At 40.9% G+C, this 18,520-nt stretch overlaps 1 protein-coding gene across 1 annotated transcript in view; it reads left to right on the forward strand.

Annotated features, from left to right (window-relative positions):
- Positions 1–18,520, forward strand: part of ndufv3 (NADH:ubiquinone oxidoreductase subunit V3) — a 32,840-nt gene that overhangs the window by 4,281 nt on the left and 10,039 nt on the right. Inside the window, exon 3 of the mRNA XM_041210627.1 lies at positions 7,971–8,753. Coding sequence (XP_041066561.1) covers positions 7,971–8,753 — 783 coding nt within the window. The remainder of the gene's footprint in view (positions 1–7,970; positions 8,754–18,520) is intronic.

Below are 18,520 nucleotides of genomic sequence, written 5' to 3' on the forward strand. Positions count from 1 at the left end.
TCGGTTTTAAACATTCACACTCCTCTGGGGTAGAGAATTCCAAAGATTCACAACCCTCTGAATAAAGAAATTTCTCCTTATCTCAGTCCTAAATGTCTTCCCTCTTATTTTGAAATTGTGTCCCCTGGTTCTAGACTCCCTGAATAGGGGAAACATTATACCTGCAACTACCCTGTCTATTGTTTTAAGCATTTTGTAGGTTTCAATGAGATCATCTCTCATTCTTCAAAACTGTAGAGAATACAGGCCCAGTTTCCCCAATCTCTCTTCATAAGACAGTCCCACTATCCCCAGAACAAGTCTGGTGAGCCTTCATTGCGCTCCCTCTATGGCAATAATATCCTTTCTGAGGTAAGGGGACCAAAACTGCACTCAGTACTCCAGGTGTGGTCTAACCAAGGTTCTATACAATGGAAGCCAGACGTCACTACTCCGGTACTCAAATCCTCTTGTGATAAAGGCTAACATTCCATTAGCTTCCTAATTACCTGCTGCACCTGCATGTTAGCTTTCAGTGACTTATGGACAAGGACACCCAGGTCCCTCTGTACATCTACACTTTCTAACCTCTTACCATTTAGGAAATACTCTGCACATCTGTTCCCCTTACCAAAGTGGATAACCTCACATTTTTCCACATCATATTCCATCTGCAACACTCACTAAGTCTGTCCAAATCCTCATGAAGCAGTTTTGCATCTTCCTCATAACACATATTCCCAGCTAGCTTTGTGTCATCCATGAACTTGGAAATATTACATTTGGCCCCTACATCCAAATCATTGATATATATTGTGTACAGCTGGGGCCCAAGTAAAAAAAATGTACTGATCCCTGTGGTACCCCACTAGTCACAGCCAGCCAACATGAGAATGGTCCATTTATTCCTAATCTCTGTTTTCTGATTGTTCTTAATCTGTGCCAGTATATTACCTCTGATCCCATATGCTTTCATTTTTCTAACCAACCTCCTGTGGAGGACTTTTTCAAAACCATTCTAAAAATCCAAGTACACTACATCCACTGACTTCCCTTTATCAATTCTGTTAGTAACATCCTCCAAAAACTCCAACAGGCTCGTCAAACATGATTTCCCTTTCACAAATCCATGTTGATTATGTCCAATCAGATCATTATTATCCCAGTGTCCATTTATCACATCCTTTCTAATAGATTCTATTATACCAGGGGAAAACTCTTGGTTGGAGTCATACCTAGCACAAAGGAAGATGGTTGTGGTTGGTCATCTCAGCTCCAGGACATCACTGCAGGAGTTTCTCAGGGTAGTGTCCTCGGCCCAACCATCTTCAACTGCTTCATCTTCCTTCCGTCATAAGGTCAGAAGTAGGGATGTTCGCTGATGATGGCACAATGTTCAGCACCATTCACGACTACTCAGGTACTGAGCAGTCCATGTCCAAATGCAGCAAGACCTGGACAATATCCAGGTTTGGGCTGATAATTGACAAGTAACATTCGCACTACACAAGTGCCAAGCAATGACCATCTCCAACAAAAGAGAACCAATCTCTGAGCCACACATTTAACTCCTCGACTTTATTTACTCTGTGTCAGTTTGCCTGTGGTTCAGGTAGTAATTCTGAGATTATTACCTTGGAGGTTCTGCTTTGTAATTTAGCTCCTAACTGTTCAAATTCTCTCAGCAGAACCTCCTTTCTAGTCCTATCAATGTCATTGGTACCAACATGGACGACAACAACTGGATCCCTCCCCTCCCACTCCAAGTTCCTCTCTAGCCCTGAGATGTCCCTAACCCTGGCGCCAGGCAGACAACACAGCCTTCAGGACTCATGCTCATGGTTGCAGTGAACAGTGTCTATCCCCCTAATTATACTGTCCCCTACCACTGCTACATTCTTATTTCTTCCCTTGACTTGAATGGCTCCCTGTACCACGGTGCCATGATCAGTTCTCTCATCCTCCCTGCAGTCCCAGCTCTTGTCCACACAGCTCCAAAGAACCTTGTAGCTGTTGGACAGTTGCAGGGTTCGAGGCTCCTTGACCACTAACCCCTGGGCCCCCAAACCTGCCTCAACTGCAGTCACACCCTCCTGTCACTGATCACAGACCTAATTTAATTCCCTAATCTGAGGGGTGTGACCACCTCCTGGGGCAAAGTGTCCAGGTAACTTTCCCCCTCCCTGATGCGGCGCAATGTCAGCTCGGACTCCAGCTCCTTAACTTGGATCTGAAGCTCTTCGAGCTGGAAACACTTGGTACAGATGTGTTTGCTCTGGATCACCTTGTGTCCAGCAGATCCCACATGCTGCAGCAGCAACACAGCACCCATCTTGCCATCACTATCATATTTTATTTAATTTATTAATTCATTATTCTAGTATTCCTGCTCTCTACACTTTATTGTAATTAATTTTTTTTATACCAGTATCGATCTTATACTTAAAAGCTATTTCTAAGAAAAAAAGACTAGAGATTAGACACAGACTAAAGGCCTTACTTTTACTTTAAAGACTAGAAATACTCACCAATCCTACTCACCAATCAGCTGCTTTCGTTGTTGTTTGTGATGTCTCTCCGCCACTGGCTTCACTGCGGTTAGGACTCTCAATCCAAGCCTTTTATCCTCTCCCGCTCAAAATATACAATTTTGAGCCTTAGTAATAGAATAAACCTTAATCACTTACCAGATACTCACCAATTAACCAGCTTCTTCTCCAGTAGCAGAGCAAGAATCAATTCCTCGAGGCTGAAAAAGTTTAGGCAAAAGCAGCCGAACACCTCTTTCCCTTCCTCCGCTTAACTCCCCGAAGCACTCAACTCTGGCACTCTACAGTAAATCGCACTCAAGTACTCCACAAACATTCACTCCCTCCACCACCGACGCACAGTAGCAGCAGTGTGTGTACCATCTACAAGATGCACTGCAGCAACTCACCAAGGCTCCTTCAACAGCACCTTCCAAACCCACAACCACTACCATCTAGAAGGATAAGGGCAGCAGATACATGGGAACACCACCAACTGGAGGTTCCCCCCAAGTCACTCACCATCCTGACTTGCAAATATATCACCTTTCCTTCACTGTCGCTGGGTCAAAATCCTGAAACTCCCTAACAGCACTGTGGGTGTACCTACACCACAGGGACTGCAGCAGTTCAAGGCAGCTCACCACCACCTTCTCAAGGGCAACTAGGGATGGGCAATAAATGCTGGCCCAGCCAGCGACTCCCACATCCTATGAAGGAATTTTAAAAAAGGGGTGAAAATATGTGCTGTGTGTCTGTCTGTCTTTGTCAATCTGTCTTTGTCTCTCTATGTGCATCTGTCTGTCTTTGTCTGTCTGTGTATGTCTATCTTTGCCTGTGTGAGTGTGTGTGTGTCTGTCTTTGTATGTGTGTGCGTATGTTTGTCTTTGTATGTGGCTGTCTGTCTTGTATCTGTGTGTGTGTGTCTGTCTTTGTCTGTGTGTGCGTCTATCTGCCTTTGTCTGTGTGTGTGCCTGTCTTTGTCTGTGTATCTGTGTGCCTGTCTTTGTCTGTGTGTGTGTCTGTCTTTGTCTGTGTGTGTGTCTATCTTTGTCTGTACATGTGTGTGTATCTTTGTGTGTGTGTCTTTGTATGTGTGTGTATGTCTTTGTCTGTCTGTGTATGTGTGCACGTGTGGATGTGTGTCTGTGTGTGTGTGTGTGTGTGTGTGTGTAGGTAGCTCTGTGAAATGCTGGATGTTTCCCCTAGTTATTGGTCTAGGGTTTATTGGTTACAGTTTCGTGGTCTGGAACTACTGTTTGTACTTTAGCAATGATATGTCTTTAATTTTAGAAATGGAGAACATTTTCCTTAATGTGTTCATGGGATGTGGGTATCGCTGGCTGGGCCAGCATTTATTGCCCATCCCTAGTTGCCCTTGAGAAGGTGGTGGTGAGCTGCCTTCTTGAACCGCTGGAGTCCATGTGGTGTAGGTACACCCACAGTACTGTTAGGGAGGGAGTTCCAGGATTTTGACCTAGTTTGATTCTTACTCAACGTTCCTGCAGTTTGATACACCTGAGTGGCTTGCTAGGCCATTTCAGAGGGCATTTAAGAGTCAAACACCTTGCTGTGGATCTGGAGTCACGTAGGCCAGATCAGGTAAGGTTGGCAGATTTCCTACCCTGAAGGACAATGTGAGTGTTAATTGATCAGCATTAGTCAGGGCCTTTGTATTACCTGTGCAGTAACATTACCATCATGCTCCTGTTCCTCCACATGCTTGTTGCAATGTCACTTGTGGGCACCAAGCTGTGTGAGTGTTTCCTCTCATTGTGCAGTCTGTACAGTTTAATATTCTGATTGTAATCTCAGGGAGTGCTTAGTGGGATGGTCCAGTGATTGGTTTCTGCTTCTAGGTTACATATTGATTCTGAAACTGATGAAAACGCTTTCATTGGCTTAATAATCACCGTTCAGCCCACTGTGCCTGAGCTGATTCTTTGAAAGGGTTTAGTCCATCATCTCTGCTCTTTGTCCATAACCCGGTCAGTTCCTCATTCTCAAATCCCTCTCTGACTGCCTTTTAAAATTATTTATGGAATCAGCTTCTACTATCTTTTCAGGTCAACTGCTCCAACCCTGACAATTCTCTGAGTGAAAAATTCTCTCTTCTCCCCTCTAGATTTTTTTCCAATGATTTTAAATCCATATTCTCTGGTTATAGACTCATTCCCTAGAGAGAATAGATTTCCTCTGTGTACTCAATCAAAAGCTCTCGTCATTTTAAAATTAAAAACTTCCATCATCAGGTACCTCTCTCTGAACCTTCTCTGTTCAAAGGAGAACAGTTCTAACTTTTCCATTATATCTCCTATAACTGAAGTCCCTGATTCCTGGCAACTTCCTGGTAAATCTCCTCTGTAGCCTTTCTCAGGCTTTTACACCATTCCTGGAGTGTGCTGCTCAGAATTTTCCACAATACACTAGCTGAGGCCTAACCAGTGATCTTTAAAGTCCGAGCATGAGCTCTTTGCTTTTAGATTCTATCCCTCTATTTACAAACCCAGGAATCCCATGTGCTGGTTTCACCATCTTATCAACTTGTCCTCCACCTTTAAGGTTTTGTGTTTATGGACACCAAGGTCTTTCTGCTAATCTACATTAATAGTGTAATGTGCTTCCATATTCATCACCCAAAGGGCATCACTTTACACATCACTGCATGGAAATCCATCGTCCATTCTTCTGTACATTTCGCCATCTTGACTATGACATTCTGGAATCTATAAGGACTCTCTTCATTAACTGCTACATTGCGAAGTTTCCTAACAGCTGCTTCTCTCCACCCAAATCTAGTCACTTTATAAGAGTTAAAAAGAGCAAGAGACCCAAATGTGACCCCTGGAGAACATCACTGCAGAGCACCTCCCAATCCAAAAACCATCACCACCATCACCCTTTACTTTCTGTCATTAAACGAATTCTCTCTCCTTAACCACCATTTTCCCTTGAGTCCATGGGCTTCCACCTACTTAATAAATCTCCTGCATGGCACTTTATCAACTGCCTTCTTTCTCTCTCCCACTGCCTCCCTTCACGCTCTCTCTCTCTCTTGCAGCCTCTCTCTCTCTCCCCCACCCCCTCACAGTTGCTCTCTTGTGCTAGCTCACTCTCTCTCTCTCTCTCTCTCGTGGTGTTGTCGCTGGACTAGTAATCCGTGCTAAATGGGATATATTTCATATAGATCTAGCAACTCAAGACTGGGCATCCATGAGGCACTGTGGGCCATCAGCAGCAGAATTGTACTCGAACACAATCTGTAACCTCATGGCCCAGCATATCCCCCACTCTACCATTACCATCAAGCCAGGGATCAACCCTGGTTCAATGAAGAGTGCAGGAGGGCATGCCAGGAGCAGCACCAGGCACACCTAAAAATGAGGTGTCAACCTGGTGAAGTTATAACACAAGGCTACCTGCGTGCCAAACAAACTAAACAGCAAATGATAGACAGAGCTAAGTGATCCCACAACCAATGGATCAGATCTAAGCTCTGCAGTCCTGCCACATCCAGTCGTGAATGGTGGTGGACAATTAAACAACTCACTGGAGCAGGAGGCTCCACAAATATCCCCATCCTCAATGATGGAGGAGCCCAGCACATCAGTGCAAAAGATAAGGCTGAAGTATTTGTTACAATCTTCAGCCAGAAGTGCCGAGTGGATGATCCATCTTGGCCTCCTCCAGAGGACCCCAGCATCACAGATGCCAGTCTTCAGCCAATTCGATTCACTCCACATGATATCAAGAAATGGCTAAAGACACTGGATATTGCAAAGGCTATGGGCCCTGACAATATTCCGGCAATTGTACTGAAGATTTGTGCTCCAGAACTTGCCGTGCCCCTAGCCAAGCTGTTCCAGTACAGCTACAACACTGGCATCTACCCGGCTATGTGGAAAATTGCTCAGGTATGTCCTGTACACAAAAAGCAGGACAAATCCAACCCAGCCAATTACCGCCCCATCAGTCTGCTCTCCATCGTCCATAAAGTAATGGAAGTGGTCATCAACAGTGCTATCAAGCGGCACTTGTTAGCAATAACCTGCTCACTGATGCCCAGTTTGGGTTCTGCCAGGGCCACTCAGCTCCTGACTTCATTACAGCCTTGGTTCAAACATGGACAAAAGAGCTGAACTCCTGAGGTGAGGTGAGAGTGACTGCCCTTGACATCAAGGCAGCATTTGACCGAGTGTGGCATCAAGGAGCCCTAGCAAAACTGAAGTCAGTGGGAATCAGGGGAAACTCTCCACTGGTTAGAGTCATACCTAGCATAAAGGAAGATGGTTGTGGTTGTTGGAGGTCAGTCATCTCACCTCCAGGACATCACCGCAGGAGTTCCTCAGGGTAGTGTCCTAGGTCCAACCATCTTCAGCTGCTTCATCAATGACCTTCCTTCCATCATAAGGTCAGAAGTGGGGATGTTTGCTGATGATTTCACAATGTTCAGCACCATTCGCGACTCCTCAGATACTGAAACAGTCCATGTCCAAATGTAGCAAGATCTGGACAATATCCAGGCTTGGGCTGACAAGTGGCAAGTAACATTCACTCCCACACAAGTGTCAGGCAATGACCATCTTCAACAAGAGAGAATCTAACCGGTACCCCTTGATATTCAATGGCATTACCATCACTGAATCCCCCACTATCAACATCCTGGGGAGTTACCATCGACCAGAGGCTGAACTGGACCAGCCATATAAATACTGTGACTACAAGAGCACGTCAGGAGCTGGGGATCCTGTGACGAGTAACTCGCCTCCTAACTCCCTAAAGCCTGTGCACAATTTATAAGGCACAAGTCAGGAGTGTAATGGAATACTCCCCACTTGCCTGGATGAGTGCAGCTCCCACAACACTCAAGAAGTTGGACACGATCCAGGACAAAGTAGTCCACTTGATTGGCACCCCATCCACAAACATTCACTCCCTCCACCATCGATGCACAGTAGGAGCAGTGTGTACCATCTACAAGATGCACTGGAGGAATTTGCCAAGGCTCCCTAGACAGTACCTTCCAAACCCATGACCACTACCATCTAGAAGGACAAGGGCAGCAGATAAATGGGAACACCACCACCTGGAAGTTCCCCTCCAAGTCACTCACCATCCTGACTTGGAAATATATCACCGCTCCTTCACTGTCGCTGGGTCAAAATCCTGGAACTCCCTCCCTAACAGCACTGTGGGTGTACCTACACCACATGGACTGCAGCAGTTCAAGAAGGCAGCTCACCACCACCTTCTCAAGGGCAGCTAGGTGTGGGCAATAAATGCTGGTCCAGTCAGTAATGCTCACATCCTGTGAATTAATAAAAGAAAAGAATGCATTTGTTCCTGTTTGTGCTTCCCTTAAATGACAAAGCTGTGGTGGTGGCAGTAGATAGAGCTGGACTGCTGAGCAATGAGATGGCAGTGCTGTGTGCTGACCCTTGTCCTTCACTGTCTGTCACACAGGAGCTGAGGCTGCTGAGATCAGGAACAGAGATTGCCGTATTCAAACTTCAGAGATAACCAGCACAGAACGAGCAAACCTTTTATCCAAGAAAACAGTGCTGCTTTTTCCCAGGAAGGATCCTGGCCCAATGCCATTATTGGGAGAGAGACTCTGGTCTGCACAGAGCATTCCAGAAGGTGGGGAGAAGTCAGTGGCAGCCAATTACTCGCATGCCATCAGTGAACCTGTGGCTGATAAGTCAGTTGCTGAGGAAGAGTCCAGCTCGAGCTCAGACTCCAGTTCAGACTCGGATGAAGAAACTGTGACTGAATATGTTGTGAAGACTCCAGTTGAATTTCCAAAGCGTGATCCTGCTTCCTGCACCCAATACAGGGGTGCTGAGTGGACACGGGGAAGAGAAGAGGCATACCGAGGAGAACTGGTCAGGAAGCCACAGGAAGTCTCCGGCGATGTCAAAGTGCTAGTTTCCAAGAACTCGGCTCCGTCAGAGCTGGGCAAGGGGGAGGAGAAAGGAGCACAAGCTGCCCATCTGGAATCAACAACACACGGGAGCCCTGTGTTGTCAAGCAGTGAAATCTGTGCTGGAGCCATAACTCCAGTAACAAAACCAGGAGCAAGTTCTCCACCAAAAGCCAAATCCATAACTCAAGACACCACAGTAAGCAGCTCACCGAAAGAATGGGTGCTCCCAGCACAAGATGAGACTCCGGATCCAGAGCACGTGTCAGCTCAGAAGGGAACTCCAGAACCTACTGCCCCAGCTTTAGCCGAGACAACACAGGGTACTCAGCTGTTTCTACCTCCAGAGTGGGCTCTATTCACTGATGGTCACCAGGGAAGAGTGAGGGCAGCATCCAAAAGTGAATGTTCAAAAAGATTTAGAAAGCACTTCATACAGACTCTTAAAATCCTGAGAGGACAGGCACTGTCTAAAGGAACAGTGAGCTGAATGAGAGAATGAGTATAGAATTAAGCAGCCATTTGCAATTTTAGTATCAGAGGGGTTTTTGTGGATATTGTCGAGCTAATACAGTGCCTGAGTAGCGACAGGGCTGAGGGTGACAGAATCAGAGGTGAACGATTGCTGAAATAAAAACAAAATGCTGGAAATTCTTGGCATCTGTGGAGAAAGAAAGAGAGTTAATGTTTCAGCTCTATGACCCTACATCAGAATGCTGAGGCAAGTTGTGGAGAGTGAGAGTCAGAATCACATAACGTGTACACTGTGGGTAAGCTGAGATGTTCTGGAGTTTTGCTTAGTTCTTGCCTGACAGCAGGAATAAACTTTCATTTGGGATTTGAAATGCTCTTTGGATGGAGATAGTAACATCAGCAGTAACAGTCAGTTGTTGGGGGAGGGAGGGTTGGCGGTTGGTGAGTGACTGTAAAAATTGGAGGAAGCTATATTAAACCTGTATAAAACTCTGGTTCAGCCTCAGCTGGAGCATTGCATCAAATTCTGTGCACCACACTTTAGGAAGGATGTGAAGGCATTAGAGGAGATGCAGAAAAGATTCAGGAGAATGGTTCCAAAGACGAGGACTTCAGTTAAATGGACAAATTGGACAAGTTAGGACTGTTCCCCTTGGGGAAGAGAAGATTGAAAGGAGATTTAATAAAATATTCAAAATCACGAGGGGTCTGGGCAGAGTAGATTGGGAGAAACTGTTCCCATTGGTGGAAGGGACGAAAACGAGAGGGCACAGATTTAGGGTGATTGGCAAAAGAAGCAATGGAGGCGAGGAAAATCTTTTTTTATGCAGCGAGTGATTAGGATCTGGATTGCACAAAAAGGGCAGAATGAGAGCAAAATAGTGCGTGATGACATCGGGCAAGCTAAGGAAATCTGCCATTCTTACCTTATCTGGCCTGCATGTGACTCCAGACTCACAGCAATGTGGTTGACTCTGAAATGGCCTAACAAGCCGCTCAGTTGTATCAAACCACTACAAAGTCACAAAAAAGGAATGAAACCAAACGGACCATCCGGCATCGACCTAGACACCGAAAATGACAATGGCAAACTCAGCCCTGTCGACCCTGCAAAGTCCCCCTTACTGACTTCTGGGGGCTAAATTGGGAGAGCTGTCTCAGACTAGTCAAGCAACAGCCTGACATAGTCATCCTCACGGAATCATACCTTACAGATAATGTCCCAGACACCACCACCATCATCACCATCCCTGGGTATGTCTTGTCCCACCAGCAGGACAGACCCAGCAGAGGTGGTAGCACAATGGTACACAGTCAGGAGGGAGTTGCTCTGAGAGTCCTCATCATCGACTCCGGACCCCATGAAGTCTCATGGCATCAGGTCAAACATGGGCAAGGAAACCTCCTGCTGCTTACCACATACCACCCTCCCTCAGCTGCTGAATCAGTGCTCCTCCATGTTGAACACTAACCATCACCCCTTGACATTCAATGGCATTACCATCACTGAATCCCCTGCTACTAACATCCTGGGAGTAACCATTGACCAGAAACTGAACTGGACTAGCCATATAAATACTGTGGTTACAAGAGCAGGTCAGAGGCTAGGAATCCTGCAACAAGTAACTCACCTCCTGACTCCCCAAAGCCTATCCACCATCTACAAGGCTCAAGTCAGGAATCTGATGGAATACTCTCCACTTGCCTGGATGAATGTAGCTCCAACAGCACTGAAGAAGCTTGATACCGTCCAGGACAAAGCAGACCCGCTTAATTGGCACCACATCCACAAACATCTACCTGGCTATGTGGAAAATTGCCCAGGTATGTCCTGTACTCAAAAAACAGGACAAATCCAACCCGGTCAATTACTGCCCCATCAGTCTACACTTGATCATCTGTAAAGTGATGGAAGGGGTCAGCAACAGTGCTATCAAGCGGCACTTGCTAAGCAAATACCTAGCTGCTCACTGATGCTCAGTTTGGGTTCCGCCAGGGCCACTCAGCTCCCGACCTCATTACAGCCTTGGTTCAAACATGGACAAAAGAGCTGAACTCTCGAGATGAGGTGAGAGTGACTGCCCTTCACATCAAGGCAGCATTTGACTGAGTGTGGCATCAAGGAGCCCTAGCAAAACTAGAGTCAATGGGAATTGGGTAGGGGGGTGGAATTCTCCGCTGGTTGGAGTCATACCTAGCATAAAGGAAGATGGCTGTGATTGTTGGAGGTCAGTCATCTCAGTCCCAGGACATCACTGCAGGAGTTCCTCAGGGTAGTGTCCTCGGCCCGGCCATCTTCAGCTGCTTCACCAGTGACCTTCCTTCCATCATAAAGTCAGAAGTGGGGATCTTGGCTAATGATTGTACAATGTTCAGCCAGCGAAGCCCACATCCTGTGAAGGAATAAGTAGTTTTAGTGAGTAGTACTTGTGGCTCTACAAAAACCAGAGAATATGGAACAGTTGTTGGTGCTCCCTGTACCCCTGCTGGCAGTTTGACTGGTATACCTCCAAGTCTAGCTGGAAGCTGGGGCATATTTACAGTATATTGAAAGTTGCAAAAATTAGCACAATACTGAATTGATAGGGCGGGGCAGAACAAAATTTGCACAAACATATCTGAATGGAATAACTCAGTTTTCACTAATATATCGAATGGAGTGACTCAGTTTTCACTAATATATCTGAATGGAGTAACTCAGTTTTCACTAATATATCTGAATGGAGTAATTCAGTTTTCACTAATATATCTGAATGGAGTGACTCAGTTTTCACTAATATATCTGAATGGAGTAACTCAGTTTTCACTAATATATCTGAAAGGAGTGACTTAGTTTTCACTAATATATTGAATGGAGTGACTCAGTTTTCACTAATATATCTGAATGGAGTGACTTAGTTTTCGCTAATATATCTGAATGGAGTAACTCAGTTTTCATTAATATATCTGAATGGAGTGACTCAGTTTTCACTAATATATCTGAATGGAGTGACTCAGTTTTCACTAATATATCGAATGGAGTGACTCAGTTTTCACTAATATATTGAATGGAGTGACTCAGTTTTCACTAATATATCTGAATGGAGTGACTTAGTTTTCACTAATATATCTGAATGGAGTGACTCAGTTTTCACTAAAACATCTGAATGGAGTGACTCAGTTTTCACTAATATATCGAATGGAGTAACTCAGTTTTCACTAATATATCTGAATGGGGTGACTCAGTTTTCACTAATATATCTGAATGGAGTGGTTCAGTTTTCACTAATATATCAATGGAGTGACTCAGTTTTCACTAATATATCTGAATGGAGTGACTCAGTTTTCACTAATATATCTGAATGGAGTAATTCAGTTTTCACTAATATATCTGAATGGAGTGACTCAGTTTTCACTAATATATCTGAATGGAGTCACTCAGTTTTCGCTAATATATCTGAATGGAGTGACTCAGTTTTCACTAAAATACCTGAATGGAGTGACTCAGTTTTCACTAATATATCGAATGGAGTAACTCAGTTTTCGCTAATATATCTGAATGGGGTGACTCAGTTTTCACTAATATATCTGAATGGGGTGACTGAGTTTTCACTAATATATCTGAATGGAGTGGTTCAGTTTTCACTAATATATCTGAATGGAGTGACTCAGTTTTCACTAATATATCTGAGTGGAGTGACTCAGTTTTCACTAATGCATCTGAATGGAGTAATTCAGTTTTCACTAATATATCTGAATGGAGTGACTCAGTTTTCACTAATATATCTGAGTGGAGTGACTCAGTTTTCACTAATGTATCTGAATGGAGTAATTCAGTTTTCACTAATATATCTGAATGGAGTGACTCAGTTTTCACTAATATATCTGAATGGAGTAACTCAGTTTTCGCTAATATATCTGAATGGAGTGACTCAGTTTTCACTAATATATCTGAAAGGAGTGACTTAGTTTTCATTAATATATCTGAATGGAGTGACTCAGTTTTCACTAATATATCTGAATGGAGTGACTCAGTTTTCACTAATATATCGAATGGAGTAACTTAGTTTTCACTAATATATCTGAATGGAGTGACTCAGTTTTCACTAATATATCTGAAAGGAGTGACTTAGTTTTCACTAATATATCTGAATGGAGTGACTCAGTTTTCATTAATATATCTGAATGGAGTGACTCAGTTTTCACTAATATATCTGAATGGAGTGACTCAGTTTTCACTAATATATCGAATGGAGTAGCTCAGTTTTCACTAATATATCTGAATGGAGTGACTCATTTTTCACTAATATATCTGAATGGAGTGACTCAGTTTTCACTAATATATCGAATGGAGTAATTCAGTTTTCACTAATATATCTGAATGGAGTGACTCAGTTTTCACTAATATATCGAATGGAGTAACTCAGTTTTCACTAATATATCTGAATGGAGTGACTCAGTTTTCACTAATATATCGAATGTAGTAACTCAGTTTTCACTAATATATCTGAATGGAGTGACTCAGTTTTCACTAATATATCTGAATGGTGTGACTCAGTTTTCTCTAATATATCTGAATGGAGTGACTCAGTTTTCACTAATATATCTGAATGGAGTGACTCAGTTTTCACTAAAATATCTGAATGGTGTGACTCAGATTTCACTAATATATCGAATAGAGTAACTCAGTTTTCACTAATATATCTGAATGGTGTGACTCAGTTTTCACTAATATATCTGAATGGTGTGACTCAGTTTTCTCTAATATATCTGAATGGAGTGACTCAGTTTTCACTAATATATCTGAATGGAGTGACTCAGTTTTCACTAAAATATCTGAATGGTGTGACTCAGATTTCACTAATATATCGAATAGAGTAACTCAGTTTTCACTACTATATCTGAATGGAGTGACTCAGTTTTCACTAATATATCTGAATGGAGTGACTCAATTTTCACTAATATATCTGAATGGAGTGACTCAGTTTTCACTAATATATCTGAATGGAGTGACTCAGTTTTCACTAATATATCTGAATGGAGTGACTCCGTTTTCACTAATATATCTGATTGGAGTGACTCAGTTTTCACTGATATATCTGAATGGAGTGACTCAGTTTTCACTAATATATCTGAATGGAGTAATTCAGTTTTCACTGATATATCTGAATGGATTGACTCAGTTTTCACTAATATATCTGAATGGAGTAACTCAGTTTTCGCTAATATATCTGAATGGAGTAACTCAGTTTTCACTAATATATCTGAATGGAGTGACTCAGTTTTCACTAATATATCTGAATTGAGTGACTCAGTTTTCACTAATATATCTGAATGGAGTGATTCAGTTTTCACTAATATATCGAATAGAGTAACTCAGTTTTCACTAATATATCTGAATGGTGTGACTCAGTTTTCACTAATATATCTGAATGGTGTGACTCAGTTTTCTCTAATATATCTGAATGGAGTGACTCAGTTTTCACTAATATATCTGAATGGAGTGACTCAGTTTTCACTAAAATATCTGAATGGTGTGACTCAGATTTCACTAATATATCGAATAGAGTAACTCAGTTTTCACTACTATATCTGAATGGAGTGACTCAGTTTTCACTAATATATCTGAATGGAGTGACTCAATTTTCACTAATATATCTGAATGGAGTGACTCAGTTTTCACTAATATATCTGAATGGAGTGACTCAGTTTTCACTAATATATCTGAATGGAGTGACTCCGTTTTCACTAATATATCTGATTGGAGTGACTCAGTTTTCACTGATATATCTGAAGGGAGTGACTCAGTTTTCACTAATATATCTGAATGGAGTAATTCAGTTTTCACTGATATATCTGAATGGATTGACTCAGTTTTCACTAATATATCTGAATGGAGTAACTCAGTTTTCGCTAATATATCTGAATGGAGTAACTCAGTTTTCACTAATATATCTGAATGGAGTGACTCAGTTTTCACTAATATATCTGAATTGAGTGACTCAGTTTTCACTAATATATCTGAATGGAGTGATTCAGTTTTCACTAATATATCTGAATGGAGTGACTCAGTTTTCACTAATATATCTGAATGGCGTGACTCAGTTTTCACTATTATATCTGAATGGAGTGACTCAGTTTTCACTAATATCTCAAATGAAGTAACTCAGTTTTCACTAATATATCTGAATGGAGTGACTCAGTTTTCACTAATATATCGAATGGAGTAACTCAGTTTTCACTAATATATCTGATTGGAGTGACTCAGTTTTCACTAATATATCTGAATGGAGTGACTCAGTTTTCACTAATATATCGAATGGAGTAACTCAGTTTTCACTAATATATCTGAATGGAGTGACTCAGTTTTCACTAATATATCGAATGGAGTAACTTAGTTTTCACTAATATATCTGAATGGAGTGACTCAGTTTTCACTAAAACATCTGAATGGAGTGACTCAGTTTTCACTAATATATCGAATGGAGTAACTCAGTTTTCACTAATATATCTGAATGGGGTGACTCAGTTTTCACTAATATATCTGAATAGAGTGGTTCAGTTTTCACTAATATATCTGATTGGAGTGACTCAGTTTTCACTAATATATCTGAATGGAGTGACTCAGTTTTCACTAATATATCTGAATGGAGTAATTCAGTTTTCACTAATATATCTGAATGGAGTGACTCAGTTTTCACTAATATATCTGAATGGAGTCACTCAGTTTTCGCTAATATATCTGAATGGAGTGACTCAGTTTTCACTAATATATCTGAATGGAGTGACTCAGTTTTCACTAATATATCGAATGGAGTAACTCAGTTTTCACTAATATATCTGAATGGAGTGACTCAGTTTTCACTAATATATCGAATGGAGCAACTCAGTTTTCACTAATATATCTGAATGGAGTGACTCAGTTTTCACTAATATATCGAATGGAGTAACTCAGATTTCACTAATATATCTGAATGGAATGACTCAGTTTTCACTAATATATCTGAATGGAGTAACTCAGTTTTCACTAAAATATCTGAATGGTGTGACTCAGTTTTCACTAATATATCTGAATGGAGTGACTCAGTTTTCACTAATATATCTGAATGGAGTGACTCAGTTTTCACTAATATATCTGAATGGAATGACTCAGTTTTCACTAATATGTCAAATGAAGTAACTTAGTTTTCACTAATATATCTGAATGGAGTGACTCAGTTTTCACTAATATATCGAATGGAGTAACTCAGTTTTCACTAATATATCTGATTGGAGTGACTCAGTTTTCACTAATATATCGAATGAAGTAACTCAGTTTTCACTAATATATCTGAATGGAGTGACTCAGTTTTCACTATTATATCTGAATGGAGTGACTCAGTTTTCACTAATATCTCAAATGAAGTAACTCAGTTTTCACTAATATATCTGAATGGAGTGACTCAGTTTTCACTAATATATCGAATGGAGTAACTCAGTTTTCACTAATATATCTGATTGGAGTGACTCAGTTTTCACTAATATATCTGAATGGAGTGACTCAGTTTTCACTAATATATCGAATGGAGTAACTCAGTTTTCACTAATATATCTGAATGGAGTGACTCAGTTTTCACTAATATATCGAATGGAGTAACTTAGTTTTCACTAATATATCTGAATGGAGTGACTCAGTTTTCACTAAAACATCTGAATGGAGTGACTCAGTTTTCACTAATATATCGAATGGAGTAACTCAGTTTTCACTAATATATCTGAATGGGGTGACTCAGTTTTCACTAATATATCTGAATAGAGTGGTTCAGTTTTCACTAATATTTCTGAATGGAGTGACTCAGTTTTCACTAATATATCTGAATGGAGTGACTCAGTTTTCACTAATATATCTGAATGGAGTAATTCAGTTTTCACTAATATATCTGAATGGAGTGACTCAGTTTTCACTAATATATCTGAATGGAGTCACTCAGTTTTCGCTAATATATCTGAATGGAGTGACTCAGTTTTCACTAATATATCTGAATGGAGTGACTCAGTTTTCACTAATATATCGAATGGAGTAACTCAGTTTTCACTAATATATCTGAATGGAGTGACTCAGTTTTCACTAATATATCGAATGGAGCAACTCAGTTTTCACTAATATATCTGAATGGAGTGACTCAGTTTTCACTAATATATCGAATGGAGTAACTCAGATTTCACTAATATATCTGAATGGAATGACTCAGTTTTCACTAATATATCTGAATGGAGTAACTCAGTTTTCACTAAAATATCTGAATGGTGTGACTCAGTTTTCACTAATATATCTGAATGGAGTGACTCAGTTTTCACTAATATATCTGAATGGAGTGACTCAGTTTTCACTAATATATCTGAATGGAATGACTCAGTTTTCACTAATATGTCAAATGAAGTAACTTAGTTTTCACTAATATATCTGAATGGAGTGACTCAGTTTTCACTAATATATCGAATGGAGTAACTCAGTTTTCACTAATATATCTGATTGGAGTGACTCAGTTTTCACTAATATATCGAATGAAGTAACTCAGTTTTCACTAATATATCTGAATGGAGTGACTCAGTTTTCACTAATATATCGAATGAAGTAACTCAGTTTTCACTAATATATCTGATTGGAGTGACTCAGTTTTCACTAATATATCGAATGAAGTAACTCAGTTTTCACTAATATATCTGAATGGAGTGACTCAGTTTTCACTAATATATCTGAATGGAATGACTCAGTTTTCACTAATATGTCAAATGAAGTAACTTAGTTTTCACTAATATATCTGAATGGAGTGACTCAGTTTTCACTAATATATCGAATGGAGTAATTCAGTTTTCATTAATATATCTGAATGGAGTGACTCAGTTTTCATTAATACATCTGAATGGAGTGACTCAGTTTTCACTAATATATCGAATGGAGTAACTCAGTTTTCACTAATATATCTGAATGGAGTGACTCAGTTTTCACTAATATATCGAATGGAGTAACTCAGTTTTCACTAATATATCTGAATGGAGTGGCTCAGTTTTCACTAATATATCGAATGGAGTAACTCAGTTTTCACTAATATATCTAAATGGAGTGACTCAGTTTTCACTAATATATCGAATGGAGTAACTCAGTTTTCTCTAAAATATCTGAATGGAGTGACTCAGTTTTCACTAATATATCTGAATGGATTAACTCAGATTTCACTAATATATCTGAATGGAGTGACTCAGTTTTCACTAATATATCTGAATGGAGTGACTCAGTTTTCACTAATATATCTGAATGGAGTGACTCAGTTTTCACTAAAATACCTGAATGGAGTGACTCAGTTTTCACTAATATATCGAATGGAGTAACTCAGTTTTCACTAATATATCTGAATGGGGTGACTCAGTTTTCACTAATATATCTGAATGGGGTGACTCAGTTTTCACTAATATATCTGAATGGAGTGACTCAGTTTTCACTAATATATCTGAATGGAGTAACTCAGTTTTCGCTAATATATCTGAATGGAGTGACTCAGTTTTCACTAATATATCTGAAAGGAGTGACTTAGTTTTCACTAATATATCTGAATGGAGTGACTTAGTTTTCATTAATATATCTGAATGGAGTGACTCA

The sequence above is a fragment of the Carcharodon carcharias genome, chromosome 18 (assembly GCF_017639515.1).
Source record: "Carcharodon carcharias isolate sCarCar2 chromosome 18, sCarCar2.pri, whole genome shotgun sequence".
Classification (NCBI taxonomy): Eukaryota; Metazoa; Chordata; class Chondrichthyes; order Lamniformes; family Lamnidae; genus Carcharodon; species Carcharodon carcharias.